This window comes from Microcebus murinus, chromosome 1 (assembly GCF_040939455.1).
Source record: "Microcebus murinus isolate Inina chromosome 1, M.murinus_Inina_mat1.0, whole genome shotgun sequence".
NCBI classification, from domain to species: Eukaryota; Metazoa; Chordata; class Mammalia; order Primates; family Cheirogaleidae; genus Microcebus; species Microcebus murinus.
Genome location: NC_134104.1, coordinates 67,573,973 through 67,595,363, shown reverse-complemented (window position 1 = coordinate 67,595,363; position 21,391 = coordinate 67,573,973). Strand labels below are relative to the sequence as shown.

The following is a 21,391-nucleotide window of genomic DNA, read 5'->3' as shown; positions in this document are numbered from 1 at the left end:
GTATATATCTGACTCTTTCCTAATGAAAAGCTCAAACTTGGTTTGGCTACCTGGTCCTGAATGTACTTTAAAATTTACTTTTTCAGTACACCCCCCAGTATACACGCCAAACTACAGTTTGCCCACTAGGGTCTCAGCCTTCAGAGAGAAGGGCCATTCTCCAGGCAACAGTTTCAGTACAGCTGATACTTTTTTTGCATTACAGTTTTTGCTTGAAAATATTTTGCAGGATCTGTGACCTGCCAGTTTCATCATTATTAATATATACAAATTCACACAAAACTAAAATCTCTCTATTTTTGTCTAAGCTGCTGCCTATCCTTTCCACCTTTTTTAAAAGGAACTTGTATCAGAATTCAGCAGATAGTCTGGGGCTGATTTATAAACAGGATTTTAAGGAGCAATAGGATATTAAATTCTGTCAAGAGCTGGTTTTGATTAGAAATAATATTCTTATATTTGACCTCTACACCTAGGTTTTGCTTCCACTACTAACCACCTCTTTTTCCCCAGAGTAAGAGCTGGAGGCATGTCCTTTTCTATGTTAACTGTCTCCCTGCACTATGGACTGTGGTGTCACATTCCAATAACAACAAAAGGGGATGCTTCTTCGCAGATCTGTTGTGCGGTAAACTGCTATGTGTTTGATACATGAACAAGAAATGCTTTGCGTTCCTCAGTGTTAGGCTAGCTATGGCACTGATGGGGCCCCAGGATACCGATTATAGTTTCCTACCTTTATGATGCTCTTTAATTCCAACATATCCTGTTCTATCTTCTTCCTGCTCTTTTCCTTTTCTATACGATCTTCAATGATGACCTGTTCATACTCCCTTATCTGCAAAAGTAGACATTAATCATATATTACAGTACTCTCTTGGCTAAGCTGTGGCCCAGCCAGCCCTGTACTTTTAACATAAAATTTTAAAATAAAACATGCTAAATCTAAAGATGAACCAAAGAAAAGAAAAAACTTACTGGATTCCTAGATTATATATATTCTCACATTAATTTTATAATTGTTTCCCAAATTTTTCAGTTTGAATAATTCAAATTTAAGTTTTAAAATCTTTCATAAAGGGTATGTGTGTGTGTGTGTAAAAAGTAAGAAAATCTTTCATAAAAGTGAGATACTAATTAACTCAATGTGTGATTAGTGTCTTCAAATAATATTGTTTTTTAAAAGCTTTGGTAGAATGTACATATACAAATAGCAGCTGTCTTTTTTTTTTTTTTTTTTTTTTTTTGAGACAGAGTCTCACTTTGTTGCCCAGGCTAGAGTGAGTGCCGTGGCGTCAGCCTGGCTCACAGCAACCTCAATCTCCAGGGCTCAGCGATCCTCCTGCCTCAGCCTACCGAGTAGCTGGGACTACAGGCATGCGCCACCATGCCCGGCTCATTTTTTGTATATATATTTTTAGTTGGTCAATTAATTTTATTTCTATTTTTGGTAGAGACAGGGTCTCGCTCAGGCTGGTTTCTAACTCCTGACCTCGAGCAATCCGCCCGCCTCGGCCTCCCAAAGTGCTAGGATTACAGGCGTGAGCCACCGCGCCCGGCCAGCAGCTGTCTTTTAAAAGAGAAATTTGGTTGGCCAGGCGTGGTGGCTCTCGCCCGTAATCCTAGCACTCTGGGAGTCTGAGGTGGGAGGATCATTCAAGGTCAGGAGTTTGAGACCAGCCTGAGCAAGAGCAAGACCCCATCTCTACTAAAAATAGAAAGAAATTAGCTGGACAACTAAAAATACATAGAAAAAATTAGCCAGGCATGGTGGTGCATGCTTGTAGTCCCAGCTACTTGGGAGGCTGAGGCAGGAGGATTGTTTGAGCCCAGGAATTTGAGGTTGCTGTGAACCAGGCTGACACCACAGCACTCTGGTTTGGTCATCAGAGCGAGACTCTATCTCAAAAAAAAAAAATAAAAGAGAAATTTGGGACCGGGCATGATGGCACATGACTGTAGTCCTAGCTGCTGGGGAGGTTGAGGCAGGAGGATCACCTGAGCCTAAGAGTTGGAGGCTGCAATGAGTTAGTCGTGTCACTCTACTCCAGCCTGGGCAACAAAGCAAGACCCTGTCTTTAAAAAATAAATAAATAAATAAAAGAGAAATTTGGGAAATTCTATACTTATTCAATGATAAAACCATAATCAGAAGCTTTTTGGAAATTATCATTTATGAATTATGTTCAGAGACCATAAAGTGGAAATAATAGTATCTATCTCAAGGGGTTGTGAGGGTTAGATAAGTTATATGTGTAAAATACTAGAAAAGTGTCTGGGACAGAATAAGCCATATGTAAGTGTTAGCTTCTGCTATTGTCGTGGTCATCGTCATCATCAAAAATCAGTCCCACTGGTTTACAGGCACCCCTCCACTTTTGACCAAAAATAGCATTACCCAGCTTAGCTACCACTCACTCCTCAGTGAGTACCCTTACTACTTCCTTACCGTCTTTGCAAGATCTTGAAGGCGTACTAAGTCATTGGCCTTTGCAGCTTTGAGAGCATTTAGTTCATTCTGTTTCATTTCTGTGTCCTTATCATATTTTTCCATCCAGAACTCTAGCTTCTCCTCAAGTTTCTATTAGGAAAGAACATTAAAACATGGTATCCACCAGACATAAAACAGTATATACCTTATGATTCCATTCATATAGAGTTCAAGAACAAGCAACACTTTTCTATAGTGATAGAAGTCAGAACAGTGGTGACTTACCTGAGTGGAGGGTTGGGTTACTGATTGGGAATGGGGCATGAGTGAGACCTCTGGGAAACTGTAAATTTTCTATCTGGGTGGTAGTTATATGGGTGTATATACAGAAATACTCATCAAACTACACACTCAATATTAATGCACTTTACTGTGTGTTACTCAACTTAAAATTGGGGGAGGGGGATCTTCAAGATGTCAGGATAAGGGAAGTTGCAGTGAAGAAGAAGTAAAAAGTAGGAAGAAAAGTCTGAAGGATAAGGAATAGCATGAAACATCTCTTTGACAGCACTAAGTATTAGTCAAGAAGGGTGCTATGTCTTAAAATTCTAAAATAAAATGTGATTCTAAGATTCTATACCTAGCCAACCTAGCATTCAAATGTTAGGGAAAGAAACACTATACCCAATCTTTCTGAAAGAGTTACTCGAGAATGTACTATAGCAAAATAAAATGAAATGGGAGAGAAACCAATAAAATGTATATTTAAGCTATATAATACATGATACCTTTTTCTTATTTTTTTCTTGTGTATTTCAGAGGGTACAAATATATGATACTTTTTAGTAATAAATCACAATCTAGAACTAAAATCCCAAAGTAGGCAGTACAGTCTAATAGAAAGAGCACAGACCCTAAAGGTAGCTGTGTAGGTTCAAATCCCAACTCTGGTACTCAAAGTTTACTTAAATTTTCTAAGCCTCCAGTTCCCTCATCTACAAAACAGTAACAGTACAAACCTCAAAGGGTTGTTGTGAGGCTCAAATAACATAAACCCTGTAAAGCACATAGTACAATGCATATATATGAGAGACATATATATATATACACACACAAATAATTTCATCATGGAATGTAGGAGAGGAAGAGAAGAGGTAAGTGAGGTTTTGCCTTAATAAAGGCAAGAAGGTATAGCTATTGATTAACTCTAGATTTAAGAGAAATAAAAAGTGTAAATACATGTTAAAATCTTTAGGGTTGTGCTCGCTTTGGCAGCACATATACCAAAATTAGAATGATACAGAGATGATTAGCATGTCCCCTGCACAAGGATGACAGGCAGATTCATGAAGTGTTTCATGTTTTTTGTACTTTACAGAAAAACAATTTTAAGATTACCATTAAAGAACAGAAATGTATAACTTCCAAACTCCTAGGCTATACACCTCAAGAATGAGACATTAAGAGGTGACTTAGGTGGTACATAGCATAGAATTTTTTTAAAAATATGATTCATAGTCAATCATTCTGATTAAGTTAGAGAGAACATGTCAGTTTGGTGCTATCAAATCTCTTACATCTCTCTCTTACTCCTGTTAACACTTTTTTTTTCAACAGAGGGAACAGGCTGCAGACAGGCAAGAGAGTCTGGTTACAATGTATTAACATCATTTGGTATTTATTATAATTCTATTTATATTAATTTCTATTTATGGCAAGCTTTCCTTTTATAGTAAGGATTTATTTAGTTGTTTAGGTGAGTAATTAGGTAGAAAATATTAAGCAATAACACAAGTGGTATGCAGATACTATAAAACTGTGAAAGTGGTATGCAAACAACTGAAGTTTATACTAGAAAGCAAAAAATTAAACAATAAAAATTCCATCAATCCAAGAAAAGTTAAGAAGGAAAGAAACAACTAGAAAGCTTGAAAAGCAGGAAACATAAAATGAGATGGAAAAATTAAATACAAACAAGTGAAAAAAATCACAATAAAAGTTAACTGGAATAAATTCCCATGTTAGTCCATTTAGGATGCTATAACAGAATACCATAGACTGGTGGCTTATAAACAACAGAAATTTATTTGTCATAATTCTGGAGGCTGGGAAGACCAAAATCAAGGTGCTGAAAGATTCCATGTCTGGTAAGGGTCTGCTTCCTGGACTCCATCTTTTAGCTTTAACCTCACATGGTGGAATGGGCAAGGAATCTCTCTGGGGTCTCTTTTATAAGGGCATTAATCCTATTGATGAGGGTTTCCTCCTCATGACCAAATCACTTCTCAAAGGCCTCACTTAGTACTATCACCTTGGGGATTAGGATTTTAATATATGGATTTGGGGGGACATAAAAATTCAGCCCGTTCTACCCCCTATCAAAAGAAAACCTCTCTCTTTTTTCTTTTTTTAAAAAATCCAGCTATGTATTACTTATAAGAACTAGGGCTAAACCAAAACAACCAGAGCAAAAAGAAAGCAGGTTTGGGAATTTAATATCTTGTAAAATAGAATTCAAGCCAAAAATCATGAGACAAAAAGGGATATTTTATACTGATAAAAAACATACCCTATTAACAAGATATTACAGTTATCAACCTTTATATTCTAATATGTTTTGGAATATATAAAGTAAAAATTATTAGCAATACTATACAAGAAATATATATATACTATACAAGAAATACTATACAATACTGACAGATCCATAATCATCTTAGGAGACAATCACACTTCTCTGAAATCAATAGCTCAGGTATACCAAAATAAGTAACAAAATGAAGAATTTGACAGCTAGACTAACAGACATTTATACAACTTTGTACCTAATAAAGAATACATATTCTTTTCAAATACATGAAATATTAACATGACCTTACCATAACCCTAAGCCCAAATAAGAGCTCAACAAATTCCAAAAACATAAATCTTACACTCACATTCTGATACCACAATGTAAGACAATAAGAGTATAAACCTCAAAAGGTTGTTACGAGGTTAATAGCACAAACATCAAAGGGTTGTTGTGAATAGAAAGCCTATAGTCTTTCCTCACCAACTCCATCTACTTGGACATTTAAGAAATATTCTTTTAAATAACTTTTGAATTAAAAAATAAATAAACTGTAAATTACAAGTCATTTGGAAAGGAATGACAATGTAAGCATTATAGATCAAAACCTGTAAATCATAGCCAAACACACTTAGAAAATATATTGGATGACATGCATGTATTATTAGTAAAAAATAACAAAAGTTGAACATAAATGAATTGAGCATTTAGGAAACTAGACAAAGATTAGCAACATAAACTTAAAGAAAGTACAAGAAAATTACTCAAAGCAAAAACCAATGTGACAGAGAAAAAAGCAGATTTGTTCAATAAATGCAAAGGAGGAGGTTTTTTTGTAAAGACCAATAAAATGGTCAAACCATTGACAAGTTTTCATAAGAAAAGGGGAAAGAAGACACAATTTTAAAAAATAAAGAATGAAAAAGATGATATAACTACAAAAATGAAGGACATTTGAAAACTGTTAAGAGGCTATATTAAGCCGGGCGCGGTGGCTCACGCCTGTAATCCTAGCACTCTGGGAGGCTGAGGCGGGCGGATTGCTCGAGGTCAGGAGTTCGAAACCAGCCTGAGCAAGAGCAAGACCCCGTCTCTACTATAAATAGAAAGAAATTAATTGGCCAACTAATATATATAGAAAAAATTAGCCGGGCATGGTGGCACATGCCTGTAGTCCCAGCTACTCGGGAGGCTGAGGCAGAAGGATTGCTTGAGCCCAGGAGTTTGAGGTTGCTGTGAGCTAGGCTGACGCCACGGCACTCACTCTAGCCTGGTCAACAAGCGAGACTCTGTCTCAAAAAAAAAAACAAAAAAAAGAGGCTATAGAGCAAAGCTTTATACTAATAAATTTGAAATCAGTATTTAGGTGAAAATGGATTATTTTCTAGGAAGACATAGTTACCAAAAAAAAAAAAAATGACTCAAAAAGAGGTAAATGAAGAGATCAATAATCATTTTTTAAAAGTTGAAAAGATAGTCAAATATCTCCCCTTAAAAAAAAGATATCCAGACAAAATTGTTTATGACTGAATTTTACCAAACTTCAAGGAACAGATAAATAATTTGTTTTTCAGACCACAAAAAGATGGGAAGCTTCCAGCTCGTCCTGCCAAGCTAGCATAACTCTGATAGCCATACAATAAAGCAGCACCAAAAAAGAAATGTATAGGTTAATCTTACTTATCAAATACAAAATAAATCTATAAATCAATTCTAGTAGTCTATTAAAAGAATAATACATTATAACCAGGTAAGGTTTATTCTAAGAATTTTAAGATGACTCAACATTAGCAAATCTATTAATGTGTTACTTACTTAACATATTAAAGGAGAAAAACTATATCAGCACAATGGATGAAAAAAATCTATCTCATGAAATTGCGAACTAATCCTGATAAGGAAAAAAAAAACTTTTAGCAAGGTAAGACCAAAAGGAAACTTCCTTAACTTGATAAAGTTTATCTACCAAAACCTAGAGTAAAAACCTCATACTTAATGATAAAAGAAAAAATAATCCCTATTTGTGTCAGTTATCAATTTATTGCCTCTCAGCTCCAATTTTTTTTTTTTTTTTTTTTTGAGTCAGAGTCTCACTCTATTGCCCTGGCTAGAGTGCAGTGGTGTCACTGTAGCTCACAGCAACCTCAAACTCCTGGGCGCAAGCGATCCTCCTACCTCAGCCTCCCAAGTAGCTGGGACTACAGGCATGTGCCACCATGCCCGGCTAATTTTTTTTTTTTTCTATTTTTAGTTGTTTGGCTAATTTGTTTCTATTTTTAGTAGAGACGAGGTCTCACTCTTGCTTAGGCTGGTCTTGAACTCCTTAGCTCAAGCGATCGCTCCCGCCTCAGCCTCCCAGAGTGCTAGGATTACAGACGTGAGTCACCTCGCCCAGCCTCAGCTCCGAATTAATCCTTCACTGCCTTGCTTTGTGAAACTGGATGCTTGCTATTAATATAGCCAGAGAGCAAAATGGTAAACTTTGTCAGTAGAGGGCGCTGGAGGAACATGACAGGTTCCAGTGTGGACTTGTCTCTTGTTCCTAGAGTAAGGTAGGTGTATGGGACACTCAGTGGCATTCATTCACCAACAGGTTTTACTGATACCACCACAGGAGGATTTTTTTTTTTTTTTTTTGAGACAGTGTCTCGCTTTGTTGCCCAGGCTAGAGTGAGTGCCGTGGCCTCAGCCTAGCTCACAGCAACCTTAAATTCCTGGGCTCAAGCAATCCTGCTGCCTCAGCCTCCCGAGTAGCTGGAACCACAGGCATGCGCCACCATGCCCGGCTATTTTTTTTTTTTCTATATGTATTAGTTAGCCAATTAATTTCTATTTATAGTAGAGACGGGGGTCTCGCTCTTGCTCAGGCTGGTTTTGAACTCCTGACCTCCAGCAGTCCGCCCACCTCAGCCTCCCAGAGTGCTAGGATTACAGGTGTGAGCCACTGCGCCCAGCCCACAGGAGGATTCTTGTTTGTCAAACCTGGTAGGATTTATCCCAAGAATTTAAAGATTACTCAACATAAGCGAATCTATTAATGTATTTAATGTTTCATCATTGAAAAAGAAATCCATCTCATAAAATTGAGTACTCATCCTGATGGCGGTGGGAGGGGGGACTTGGAGGGGGGGACTGTTTAGTCAGGTCCACAGTTCCCTGCTTGCCAGCTTTATCCATCTAGCTATAAGCCAGCTCTGGCCCAGGGCACCTCGGCAAAGGTCTCTGCCTTCAAGAGGGCCACTTCCATCACATATAATTCACACAAGGGGAAATAAATTGAGTAAATATAAAGAAAAATGTTCTGTACAGTTCTACTAGTAAGTTTAAAATGAAAATAAAACAATTCATTAAATTAGCAGACTTTTGAAAATATTTAACGCTGGGCAGTGGTGGCCACGCCTATAATCCTAGCACTCTGGGAGGCCGAGGCAGGCGGATTGTTGGAGCTCAGGAGTTTGAGACCAGCCTGAGCAAGAGCGAGACCCCGTCTCTACCAAAAATAGAAAAAATTAGCCAGGCATGGTGGCGCATGCCTGTAGTCCCAGCTACTCGGGAAGCTGAGGCAGAAGGATCGCTTGAGCTCAAGAGTTTGAGGTTGCTGTGAGGTAGGCTGATGCCACAGCCACTCTAGCTTAGGCAACAGAGTGAGACTCTGTCTCAAAAAAAAGAAAAAATATATTTAAAATGGCCAGTACTATTGAGGATACCTTGAAATTACTGCCTTCGTACATTGCTGATGGCAATATAGATTAGCAAGTATTAGCAACATTTATCAAGAGTCACAAAATACCAGTCTCTCTGAAATAATAATCTTATGCTTGAGATTTACTTTTAGTAAATAACTGCAATGAAGAAAATAATTCTTTGGGTAAAGCTTTCATTACTGCATTATTCATTATAATAAAACTTTGGAAACAACCTAAATATCGAAAATAAAGAGTAATAGCTGGACTATGGCATAACCATTCAATGGAACATTATACAACTATTTTAAATTATTTTATAAAGAGATTCTAATAACATGAAAAAAATGGGTGAAAAAGCAGTTGGTGATTTTTAAAAATCTTCCCTCAACTGAAAATGCTTTTTTTTTTTTCAGACAGAGTCTCTCTCTGTTGCCCGGGCTAGAGTGCTATGGCGTCAGCCTAGCTCACAGCAACCTCAAACTCCTAGGCTCAAGCAATCCTTCTGCCTCAGCCTCCCAGGTAGCTGGGACTACAGGCATGTGCCACCAGGCCTGGCTAATTTTTTCTATACATTTTTAGTTGGCCAATTAATTTCTTTTTATTTTTAGTAGAGACGGGGTCTTGCTCTTGCTCAAGCTGGTTTTGAACTCCTGACCTTGAGCGATCTGCCCATCCTGGCCTCCCAGAGTGCTAGGATTACAGGCGTGAGCCACCGCACCTGGCCTGAAAATGTTATTTTTATAATTTAAAAAATTCAGTAAATTTTATTTTTAAACTATGACTATGACTATAAAGCAATATAGGAATAAGAAAACAGTTTTTTATATAAGCTAAATTATACAGGCAGATAACAAAATTTTACCTGTACTTACTTAAATTACAGCTATATAAAATATCTATTCAGATGGATAACTCTGAAAGAACATGTTCATTAGGCTGGAAGAATTATGGTGGATTTGTCTTTCCTTTAAAAAAATTTTTTTGGACAGGCATTATGGCCTGCCTGCATGCAGTCCCAGCTACTCATGAAGTTGAAGCAGGAAGATCACTTGATCACAGGAGTTTGAGGTTGTGGTGAGCTATGATGATGCCACTGCACTCCACCTGGGGTGAGAAAGCAAGACTCTGTCTCAAAAAAAAAAAAAAAAATTCTTTTGACCAACGTAGAAAAACTGTAATAATGTTTTCTCAAAAAAAAAAATGTTTTTTGCTCTCCTTGGTATTTTGTAAGTGGAATACAAAAAAATCAGAGGATAAAAAAGTTTTGGTAACCTACCTGCTGCTCTTTTTTAAGGAACACTTCAATCTCCATATGAATCCGGTTTTCTTCTTCAGTTTTCATTCTTATTTTCTGTAAGAACGACAATCAAATACAAGGAATTCTCCCTGACAGGGGTCGGAATCACAAATTCTTCAGATTAGAGGTGCAGCTTGGACAGCAGCACAGGTTTCCTTTACCAGCTGGGATCCCAAGAATTCCACAGAATTGCTCTAGCGCTGTCATTCAGTTCAGTTCAACGCAATTCGTGTTCACAAACATTGTTAAGCCACGTGGCTGGCAGTGTGCTAGATACGTGCGAGTACCCCCCAACAAGAGGACCACAATCCTGTTACCTGGAAAGTGATTCCCATTTAAGGAGAGAAACGATACTTTAAGTGCACAAGGTTCTTAGGCCTAGAAATGGAAATTCCAGAGTACAAGAAAAAAGAGTGTCACCATGGTCTCAAGCCACACCTGGGGAATAATTGCTTGTTGTCCTTTCTGTTGTCCTTTTTTTTTCTTACAGAGACAAGGGTCTCACTATGTTGCCCAGGCTGGCCTTGAACTCCTGGCCTCAAGCAATCCTCCTGTCTTGGCCTCAGCCTCTTAAGTATTATAGCTAGGACTACTGCACCACCATGCCCAGCTTTGCCTGTTGTTCTTTTAGCCATCTAGCATTCCTCCTCCAATGAAAAGGTCTACCATTTCTTTCTTTCTCCTGATATTTTTCACTGTGACATCTCATCTCTATAAATTTAGGTTTGAAATGAAGTTCAGCTCTCTAGATTTTGTATTTCTTACTGGAGGGCTAAAAGTTACTGGTTGGATGATATCAGCAGCAAGCAAAAAACTGCAGTTACTACGTACCTGGTTTTGCCCTCTCCTTATAATTACTAAGAGAAATGGCATCATCCCAGTACTTTGGGAAGCCAAGGTAGGGGGGTAGCCTGAGGCTAGAAGTTTGAGACCAGCCAGGGCAACATAGGAAGACCCTGTCTCTACCAAATAAAAAATTAATAAAAAAAATTTTTTTTAATTAGCTGGGCATGGTGGTCCGTGCTTCTAGTCCCAGCTACTCAGGAGGCTGAGGCAGGGGGATTGCTTGAGCCGGAAGAGTTTGAAGTTGCACTGAGCTATAATGATTGATGTCACTGCACTCCAGCCCAGGCAACAGAGTGAGACCCTGTTTCAAAAACATTGGAAAGGAAGGGAAGGAGGGAAAGAAAAGAAAGAAAGAAAGAAAAATAAATGGCTAGTGGTTTTATAAAATAAGAATAAAATGACTAAGGGGAGAAAGTACAACCAATTTGCAAAGTCATTGTAAGAGAAGCAAGAGATGTAGGATTAAGCCCATCAGAATCTCTGCTTGCAAATATGCAAGTCTTCATTTAGGCTTTTCTTTTCAATCTCAAGTGTGAGGGGGGGCAGTTACTGGAAAGATACATGGAGGGAAATCTCCCTCTTCCTTTGTTAGCTGAGACAATATGGGGAGTGACAGCTCAAATGCCATCTACTTGGTTCTTTTCCTAATGTAGCAGGGATTACCTCAATCTCCTCCAGCAAGAGTTCCTCTGTTCTGTTACATTTTTTCTGGGTCTGGGCAATCTGCAGCTCAGTATTTCTTTTCATATACTGATTCTCCAAGTTGGTTTTTGCCTTCAGCTCTTGCAATTGGTCCTTGAGGTGAGCAATATATTCATTCCGATTCTGTAGAAGACAGACTAGGTTTCTAAACTGAAAATGCAGTCTACTTCCATTCAGTTTGGTCAGTGGCTTAAGCTTACCTTTTATATTTATAAGTCAATAAAGAATGAAAATTATTTTTCTACTATCACACTAAGAGAAATTTAGACAATGAATACTATAAATGAGGATGAAAGATAACAAAGTAGTTCTCAAAATTGGGACCGCAAGATTCTTTCATAGGCACACTATTTTCCACACAGATTTCCCATTAATATCTCATTTCGATAGAAAGAACACTAGTCAAAAAGATCAAAAGAACTGACTTCCCATCCACACCTCACCACCTGTTTGAACTTGGCCAAGTCAATTAAAGTCTCCAAGTTTTACCTTCTATAAAATAGAAAAAATAATATCTACCCTGCCTGAAATTTCTTAGACAACAATTATAAGGATTCACTGAGAATTCATGTGGAAACTCCTTGTAGGTTATCAAGTGTTCGGCAATTTTAAGGGCTCAATATTTATTAAGAAAATTATGTATTCAGGCCGGGTGTGGTGGCTCACGCCTGTAATCCTAGCACTCTGGGAGGCCAAGGCGGGCGGATTGCTCGAGGTCAGGAATTCTAAACCAGCCTAAGCAAGAGTGAGACCCCATCTTTACTATAAATAGAAAGAAATTAATTGGCCAACTAATGTATATAGAAAAAATTAGCCGGGCATGGTGGCACATGCCTGTAGTCCCAGCTACTCAGGAGGCTGAGGCAGAAGGATTGTTTGAGCCCAGGAGTTTGAGGTTGCTGTGAGCTAGGTTGACACCATGGCACTCACTCTAGCCTGGGCAACAAAGTAAGATTCTGTCTCAAAAAAAAAAAAAATTATGTATTCAGTACTAGGCATTAAGCTAGGCACTAGGTAAATAGTGGAGATCTAAATAGACACAATCCCTGCCCTCATAGAGCTTATAGTCTAATGGGAGAAATGTGGTTAAAAGGAAACAAATATATGTAAACTTTTTTAAATTGTGCAAAATTATAGGAAAAACAAGGACAACAGGTTATGGGAGAAAATAACAAGGGAGACCTACATTAGATTGCACTGTCTAAGAAGGATTCTCTGAGAAACCAATGTTTAATCTGATACCTGAAGGGTAAGTAAGTCTATCACATGAAAAATGGGATCAAGAGGAATTCTAAAAACAGAAAAAGTATATGTCAAAGTCCTGAGTTAGTCGAGATCTGAATTCATTCCAGGAACTGAAAGAAAACTCTGGTGGATGTAGCCTAGTGAGGGCTGAGAGTGGGACAAGATGAAGTTGGAGAAGCAGGTAAGAACAAACCATGCAGGACCTCAGGGGCACGAGTAAGCAGTTTGGATTTCATTATGAGTGCCATAGCAATCCCTGGAAAGGTTTTAGTAAGAGATGTAACATTTGTTTGAAAAGAATCAAGGTGTAAGTAACTTCACAAATAGGTGATCAGTGTTACCTGACAGCACAACAAGCAAATATACAACTAATAACAAAAATGCATGGCTTCAATCAGAGATCTGTGTTTCTCTAAATACCATCCACCTTTAATCTTACCACATTAGCTGGGTGGAATTAGTTCTAAGTAACTATTGGAAGGAGAAACAAAGTGGAAATTAGTCAAAATCATCCACAGTGAAAAATAAACATAGCTTAAAGCATCATAGGTCACCGGTGTCTCATGCCTATAATGCTAGCACTTTGGGGGGCTGAGGTGGGAGGAACACTCGAGGCCAGGAGTTCAAGACCAGCCTGGGCAACAGAGAGAAGCCTGTCTCTACAAAAATATAAAGTAAAAAAAAAAATGCTCCAGGCATGGCAGTGCACACCTGTAGTCCCAGTTACTCAGGTGGCAGAGGTAGGAGGATACTTGAGCCCAGGAGTTTGAGGTGGTTGTGAGCTAGGCTGACACTGTGGACAACAGAGCAAGACTCTGTTTCAATAAATAAATTAATTAAATTAAAAATAAATTTAAAAAAATAAATGCAAAGTTAAAATTCTAGGAGTTTCTGCCTATGATAAACAGAAGGTATTACATTATATAACCATTTATAAGTTCATACAACATCAGCTGTGCCAAGCCAAAGGCATCTGGTTTTAATGCTGTTGCCATGGGCCTCTGGTTACTCTGAGTTCTTTCATTTATTGATGTTTTGCACAGACATTGCTATGGCCCTCCACGGTGACAGTGTGGAAACATAAAAGGAGATGTAAAATACTGACAAGGCTAGTGATGGTAAATCACAATCATGGCAAACTAGTAAGTGACCTGAAGTACTGTTCCATTTCCTCATCTCCCCAGTGTGCGACAAGAGCCAGCAGACAAGCAGTGGGCTACAGGCCAACGGTCTTGAGTTACATGAATTTCTTTTATGATTTTCACTAGGAAAAGATTTCCCTTCACCACTACCTATAATCCTGGTTGGCCACGGTGCCTGGAGCTTTCCCCATGACCAAGGTCCATGGAGTGACCCATCATATTTGTGGGTTTTCACGGCACATCAAACTTTACTTCCAAATCCCAAAACTGCCTTCAGAACTGGACTTTTGGACTTGTTATTTGAATTCAGAGAAGCATGATTTAGAAATAAAAAGAGGGAATCAACCAATTAGAGTTAATAAGGCTTAAAGGCTGCCGCAGTAGTGTGAGCCAACGGCTGCCAGTGATAGTGTCTGTTTTCATAATTAAACAGAAGGAAAAGAAGAGAGTTCCTGGAATTTTAGAAGCCACTATCTGAAGAAATTGGAAATTGTCCTACATCTCAGGTTGCCCCTTTCATTGGATGGCAAAAGGGCAAATGGGAATGTAGTCTATTAAAGTGATAAAAGCCACAGAAAAAATACAGTTCTGTATTAAGTTAACATTTATATTTGTCTGTCTGCCTATGATGTAGAATACTGGCTGGCTGATTCTGTAAGAGTCCATAGACTCTGGGCTAAACATAGTCTCCCATTCTGAGATACAGATAAAACATAATCAAATCTAAACTTCTAAAGTTTCAGTTTCTAGTTCCACCCATTGCTTTCATTTCCATTTGAACTGTTCTCTTTCCCAGGTCAATCATACCAATTTCCTCTTACCTTTCCTTCTGTAATAGAGTTTCCACACACCTGACTATCTTGGCTGATCTCTTCTGAGTAAACTCCTTTTTTTAATTTTTATTTTTTATTTCAGGATAATTATGGGGGTACAAACATTTTGGTTACATGTTATGACTAGTAAACTCCTTCTTAAATGTGATGCTCAAAACTGTATACAACATTATAGATGTCTAACCACAACACAGGATAGGGAAGTATGTTCTCCCTATTGTATAAACAGGATTCAATGCCACTAATTGCATGATCAAAACAAAGAGGAAGCACTCCAAATGCTTTTCACAATATTTTATATTAATAGATTGTCATGATTGTTATTAAGACTCTGATGACAAGCCACTACAAGAAACACTGTGAAAGGGAGACTTTAAGAAGTCTAGAGAAGACAAAAAGCCAGGTACCTTCTCAAATGATGTTACTACAAATACCAGTAGTAGGGTCCTAACTTCAGGTACTCATGTTAGAACCTGGCTGAGCCTCTAACGAAACTGTTGAAGACAAGTTAGGTCTTCACAATTCACAACTTAAAAGATTCTTCTAATGAAAATCAGGATTTTAGTTTCACCTTTGCATCTTGTGTTGGAGTCAGTTCAGTGTTCTATAATCGCTATTCTGATTTCTATTCCTTGTCACATACCAGCTTTGAGTAGCTTGCAAATTTAGCAAGCATGCCTTTTATCTTTATTTAATTCTTTAACCCATTTTGGAGCAAATAGATCATACTCATCTCAATCTATTCTCTTTGTTACCCATTCTACATCTGGCCAAAAAAAAAAAAAAAAATTCATCAAAGAGTGAAAAAAGCTGGGGGGGCTGAGTGGAGAAAAAGCTAGGTAACATGCAAAAGTTAATGATAGGGTAGCCAGAGAAAAAAACAAAATATAGCTTGGAGAATGGAGTAGTTCAGGTCCATTTTAAGATATCATGGCAAGCTTCCTGAACAGCATTGAGTTTTCCAAAATTACAGTCAATGACCATGTATGGCAATGGGAAGGCTGAAAGAACAACAAAAGGCAAGGAATTAGTAGTGCTGTATTTGGCTTAGGGACACCTAGTCTTGACATTCATGTGAATCCAAGTCTAAGGAATAAATTTTTACAATTAGCTCCTGCTAAGGAGGAGGTGCAACATGCTCTTCATCAAGCAGTAGAATACAAGTAGGGCACTATAAGAGTCACAAGGCAACAATTTGTATTCAAAATCACTGAGTACCATTGGGAAAATCCTTGTCACTATTGTAATAATATTGTAGGATTCCAGGACATCCATTTTCATGATCTTTGGCTCCTTTTATAACCAGTCAAATGACTAGGATTAGCATCATATCTTTCATGGTCACTATATCTAGACTTCAACTATCATGGCAAAACTGAAGTAGGTGAAGAACTCTTCATTATGAATCAACTTTCTCCTCGAAGCCTAAGGCCTATAGCTTAGAGAATAAATATATTCTCTATATATGAGAAAAAAAAATCTCTCTTTTTCACTCTCTCTCAGGAAATAACTCCTCCTTGGCTTCCTGTTGTGATATTATCTCCCCAACACTAAATACCTCAGCAGCAGCTCCAGCATTGGAAAGGTTTATGGTACATGCAGGAGGCAGTATGATGAGGTATAGGTAACTGCTTTAAGAAACTCTGGGTCAGCATAAAGCCATGGGTTTGGAGCAGACTAGATGTAGCACTAACAAACAAAACAAAGATTACAAATTCAGACTTTCAATATGATCCCCACCCCTGACCTCCAATGACAACATAGATTTCTTACATAATGGGCCTCCCCCACCTATATGGTGCCTATTGATGATACTTGCCCAGACAAGCATGACTTATAAGGCCCTCCATAATCTGCTCCCTGGCTCCCATTCTAGCTTCATGTCATGCTACTGTCTCCCTTTTTCTCCAAACTTCAGTAGCTCTACTGGTCTTCTTTCAGTCCCTTATATACCTCAAGCTGTTTCCTAATTGAATCTTCAGAAGTTCTGCTTTCACTATTGCAGATAAGCTCCTACCAGAATGACCCTCACACAGTAACTATAAATTCTGGACATAATACAAAAGGAAATTATATAAAAACATTGTAGAGTGTACAAAATCAGGCATCTAGAGGAGAGTAGACAACAACATGGGGTGAGTTTCTCAATTTCTATGATCTTTAGCAAGCTACGGTCAACACTTGGTGGGGGGTTCAGGGGGTACATATGGAGCAGCTAATACTTGGATTCAAAACCCTGTAGTAGTCTTTTTAGACTTTAGAACCAGGAAACAGATTCAGGGGCAATCACAGCATTTGAAAAGTAAATGAATAATACTGAAAGGAAGGAAATAATCCTGAACCAGAGAAAGGAAACTCCAAATTCTGTGCATAAACTCTATACAAATGTCTGGCTGACTCTTGAACCACACAGTGTCAGTAAGAATGCAGGGAGCTCTGCTAAGGATAAAAGAACTGAACTGATATTTGAGCTGCTGCCCACTGTAGGTAAGAGAGAGTTTTTAGCTTAAATTTAACCGTTAAGTATCTGCTAAAACAAAAATGACAATATGCTTGGGGGGGGGTTATAGAGCAGAATATACAGCCTCTACAACATAACATCCACATTATCCAAACACATTCCAAAATTACTCCACATTGAAGAAAACTGGACCATTCTCAGAGAACAGACAATCAACAGAGATTGACCTTGAAATACCCAAATGTTGGAATTAGCAAACAAGGATTTTCTACAAAGCTCAATGAAGTAAAGAAAAAATGTGCTCATAATAAATAAAAAGGCGGGAAATCTCAGCACAGAAATAGAAACTACAAAGAAGAACTAAAAGCAAATTCTAAAACTGAAAAATATATTATTTAAAACAAAAAATGTATTTAGATAGACTTAACAGCAGAGTGGAGATGGCAGAGGAAAGATTCAATGAACTTGAAGACAGGGCAATAGAAATTATTCAATCTGATGAACAAAGTGAAAAAAAATTTTTTGATGAACAGAGGGACCTGCAGCTCAACATCAAAAGGTCCAAAATAGAGGTAACTGGAGTTCCACTAGGAGACGTAAGAGCAAATAAAGCTGAAAATAAAGTGAAAAAATAATGGCTCACAGTCACAAAACACAAATACCATATGATTCCACTTATATGAGGTACCTAGAGTAGTCAAAATCATTGAGACAAAAAGCAGAATAGTGGTTGCCAGGGGCTGGAGGGAGAGAGAATGGAGGGGTTAATAGGTAGAGAGTTTCAGTTTTGCAAGATGGAAAGAGTTTTGGAGATATGGATATGGTAATGATTGTACAACAATGTCAGTATACTTAATACCACTAAATGACACACTTAAAAATGGTTAACATGGTAAATTTTATGTTATATGTATTTTACCACACAAAAAAAAAGTTTAAGAATAATGGCTGAGGCCAGGTACGATAGCTCACACTTGTAATCATAGCACTCTCAGAGGCTGAAGCAGGAGGATTGCTTGAGCTCTGGAGTTTGAAACCAGCCTGAGCAAGAGCGAGACCTTATCTCTACTAAAAATAGAAAAATTAGCCAGGCATCAGGGCCCATGCCTGTAGTCTCAGCTACTCAGGAGGCTGAGGCAGGAGGACCACTTGAGCCCAGGAGTTTGAGGTTGTAATAAACTATGATGATGCCACTGCACTCTAGCCTGGTGACAGAAGGAGACCTTGTCTCAAAAACGAACAAATAAAATCACACACACATCATATACAGAGGAACAATGATTTGAATAACCACTATCTTCACAAGAAACTAAGGCTGGGTATGGTGACTCATGCCTGTAATCCCAGTACTTTGGGAGGCCAAGGTGGGAAGATTACTAGAGCCTAGGAGTACCAGGTTATAGTGAGCTATGACTGAGCCACTGCACTTCAGCCTGGGTGACAGAATGAGACTGTCTCTAAAAAAATATGATATAAAATAATATAAGTTTAACCAAAGACAGTGGATGTCCTTCAGCACTGAAAGAAAAAAATCTGTTGACCCAGAATTCTACACCCAGTGAAAATACTCTTCAAGGTTGAAGGCAATTAAAGACATTTCTAAGTAAAAGCAAATTAAGGGGACTTGTTAGGAGTAAACAGGGATGGCAAGAAATGTAAAGAAATTTCTTCAGACTGAAAGGAAATGATACCAGATGAAAACCTTTTGATAAATATGTAAGTAAATATAAGACTTTTATTTTCCTCTTAATTTTTAAAAACATAACCATTTAAAGCAAAAAATGGGCCGGGCATGGTGGCTCATGCCTATAATCCTAGCACTCTGGGAGGCTGAGGCGGGCGGATCACTCAAGGTCAGGAGTTCGAGGCCAGCCTGAGCAAGAGTGAGACCCCCATCTCTACTAAAAATAGAAATAAATTAATTAGCCAATTAAAAATATATAGAAAAATTATCCAGGCATGGTGGCGCATGCCTGTAGTCCTAGCTACTCAGGAGGCTGAGGCAGGAAGATCGCCTGAGCCCAGGAGTTTGAGGTTGCTGTGAGCTAGGCTGACGCCACAGCACTCTAGCCTGGGCAACAGAGTGAGACTCTGTCTAAAAAAAAAAAAGAAAGAAAGAAAGAGAGAGAGAGAGAGACAGAGAGACAGAGAGAGAGAGAGAAAGAGAGAGAGAAAGAAAGAAAGAAAGAAAGAAAGAAAGAAAGAAAGAAAGAAAGAAAGAAAGAAAGAAGAAAGAAAGAAAGAAAGAAAGGAAAGAAAGAAGAAAGAAAAGAAAATATGTATAGATAAAAATCCAATAGATAAATTAAAATATAAATATTCTAAAAATCAAATAAACTAAAATAGGGGAAAAGAAGAAAACCAGACAAGACAGACAATAAAATAAAAGACATGAATTGATAGTTTAAAAGTAAATGAGGCCGGGCGCGGTGGCTCACGCCTGTAATCCTAGCACTCTGGGAGGCCGAGGCGGGCGGATTGCTCAAGGTCAGGAGTTCAAAACCAGCCTGAGCGAGACCCCGTCTCTACCATAAAAATAGAAAGAAATTAATTGGCCAACTAATATATATAATATAAAAATCAGTCGGGCATGGTGGCTCGTGCCTGTAGTCCCAGCTACTCGGGAGGCTGAGGCAGGAGGATTGCTTGAGCCCAGGAGTTTGAGGTTGCTGTGAGCTAGGCTGACGCCATGGCACTCACTCTAGCCTAGGCAAGAAAGCGAGACTCTGTCTCAAAAAAAAAAAAAAAAAAGTAAATGATACCACCTTACCCCTCTCAGAATGGCCATTAAAAAGTAAAAAACAATAGATGTTGGCATGGATGCAGAGAAAAAGGAATGCTTATACACTTTTGATGGAGCTGCAAACTAGTATAACCCCTATGGAAAACAGTATGGAGATCCCCCAAAGAGCAAAAAGTAGATCTACCATTTGATCCAGCAATCCCACTACCCAAAGGAAATCATTTTATGACAAAGACACCTGCACTCAAATGTTTACCACAGCTCAATTCACTACTGCAAAGATAAGGAATGAACCTAAGTGCCCATCACTTCATGAGTGGATAAAGAAAATGTGGTGTGTATGTATGTATGTATACACACACACACATATCATGGAGTACTGCTCAGACATAAAAAGGAATGAAATAATGTCTTTTGTAGCAATATGGATGGAACTGGAGGCCATTATTCTAGGGGAAGTATCTCAGGAATGGAAAATAAGTGGGAGCTAAATGATGGGTATACACAGGCACAAAGAGACATAAAGGACATTAGAAACCAAAGAAGGGGGTAGAATGGGAGGTAATGGAGGGATAAAAACTTACCTATTGGACACAATCAACACTGTCCTGCTGACAGGCACACTGAAAGCCCTGACTTCAGAATTTATACAGTGTATCCATGTAACAAAAACATTTGTACCCTCTAATATTTTGAAATAAAAAAAAGAAGCAAACAGTTAAGATTCCATACAAAATTTCATAAAAAGTTAAAATCTTATCTGAATAAATTCCTTAATATTTTGAAATAAAAAAAGTAAATGAGTAGAAAAAGATATGTCATGCAAACAGTAAGCATAAGAAGAAAGGAATGACATATAAGATAAGATAGACTTTAAGACAAGGAGTATTATCGTACATAAAGAGGAATGGTTTATTATGATAAAAGAATCAATTCATCAGGCAGACATAACAATAAATTGTTTTTTGTGTTTTCTTTTTGAGACAGAGGCTCACTCTGTTGCCTGGGCTAGAGTGCCATGGTGTTCAGCCCAGCAACCTCAAAAACTCCTGGGCTCAAGCGATCCTCCTGCCTTAGCTTCCCAAGTTGCTGGGACTACAGGCACATGCCACCGTGCCCGGCTAATTTTTTCTATTTTTAGTTGTTTGGCTAGTTTCTTTCTGTTTATAGTAGAGACAGGGTCTCGCTCTTGCTCAGGCTGGTCTCGAACTCTTGAGCTCAAGCAATCCTTCCGCCTCGGCCTCCCAGAGTGCTAGGATTACAGGCGTGAGCCACCACGCCCGGACACAATAAATTTTTTAAATATGTTTTTCTGTTCTCTGTGCCTAAAATATTCTTCTCCTCTCCACCTGGCTAACTTGTAGATATCCTCTGAGTCTCAGCTTACATATATATTTCTATAGTGTGGACTTCCCTTACTCACTAGCCTTAGT

General features: G+C 38.3%; 1 protein-coding gene and 1 non-coding gene across 4 annotated transcripts in view; one reads left to right on the top strand and one right to left on the bottom strand.

The window, feature by feature from the left end:
- The window catches only part of DRC9 (dynein regulatory complex subunit 9), a 68,669-nt gene that overhangs the window by 2,783 nt on the left and 44,495 nt on the right, over nucleotides 1–21,391 (bottom strand). For all 3 annotated transcript variants that reach the window (XM_012780414.2, XM_012780413.3, XM_012780416.2), the window contains exons 7-10: nucleotides 11,496–11,657; nucleotides 9,966–10,040; nucleotides 2,450–2,581; nucleotides 737–838 (exon numbers count right to left, since the gene is read on the bottom strand). In XM_012780414.2, the coding sequence (XP_012635868.1) occupies nucleotides 737–838; nucleotides 2,450–2,581; nucleotides 9,966–10,040; nucleotides 11,496–11,657 (471 nt within the window). The remainder of the gene's footprint in view (nucleotides 1–736; nucleotides 839–2,449; nucleotides 2,582–9,965; nucleotides 10,041–11,495; nucleotides 11,658–21,391) is intronic.
- On the top strand, nucleotides 3,691–3,797 carry LOC142874919 (U6 spliceosomal RNA). Its single transcript, XR_012922499.1, has one exon. It is a non-coding gene; the product is annotated as a U6 spliceosomal RNA (small nuclear RNA).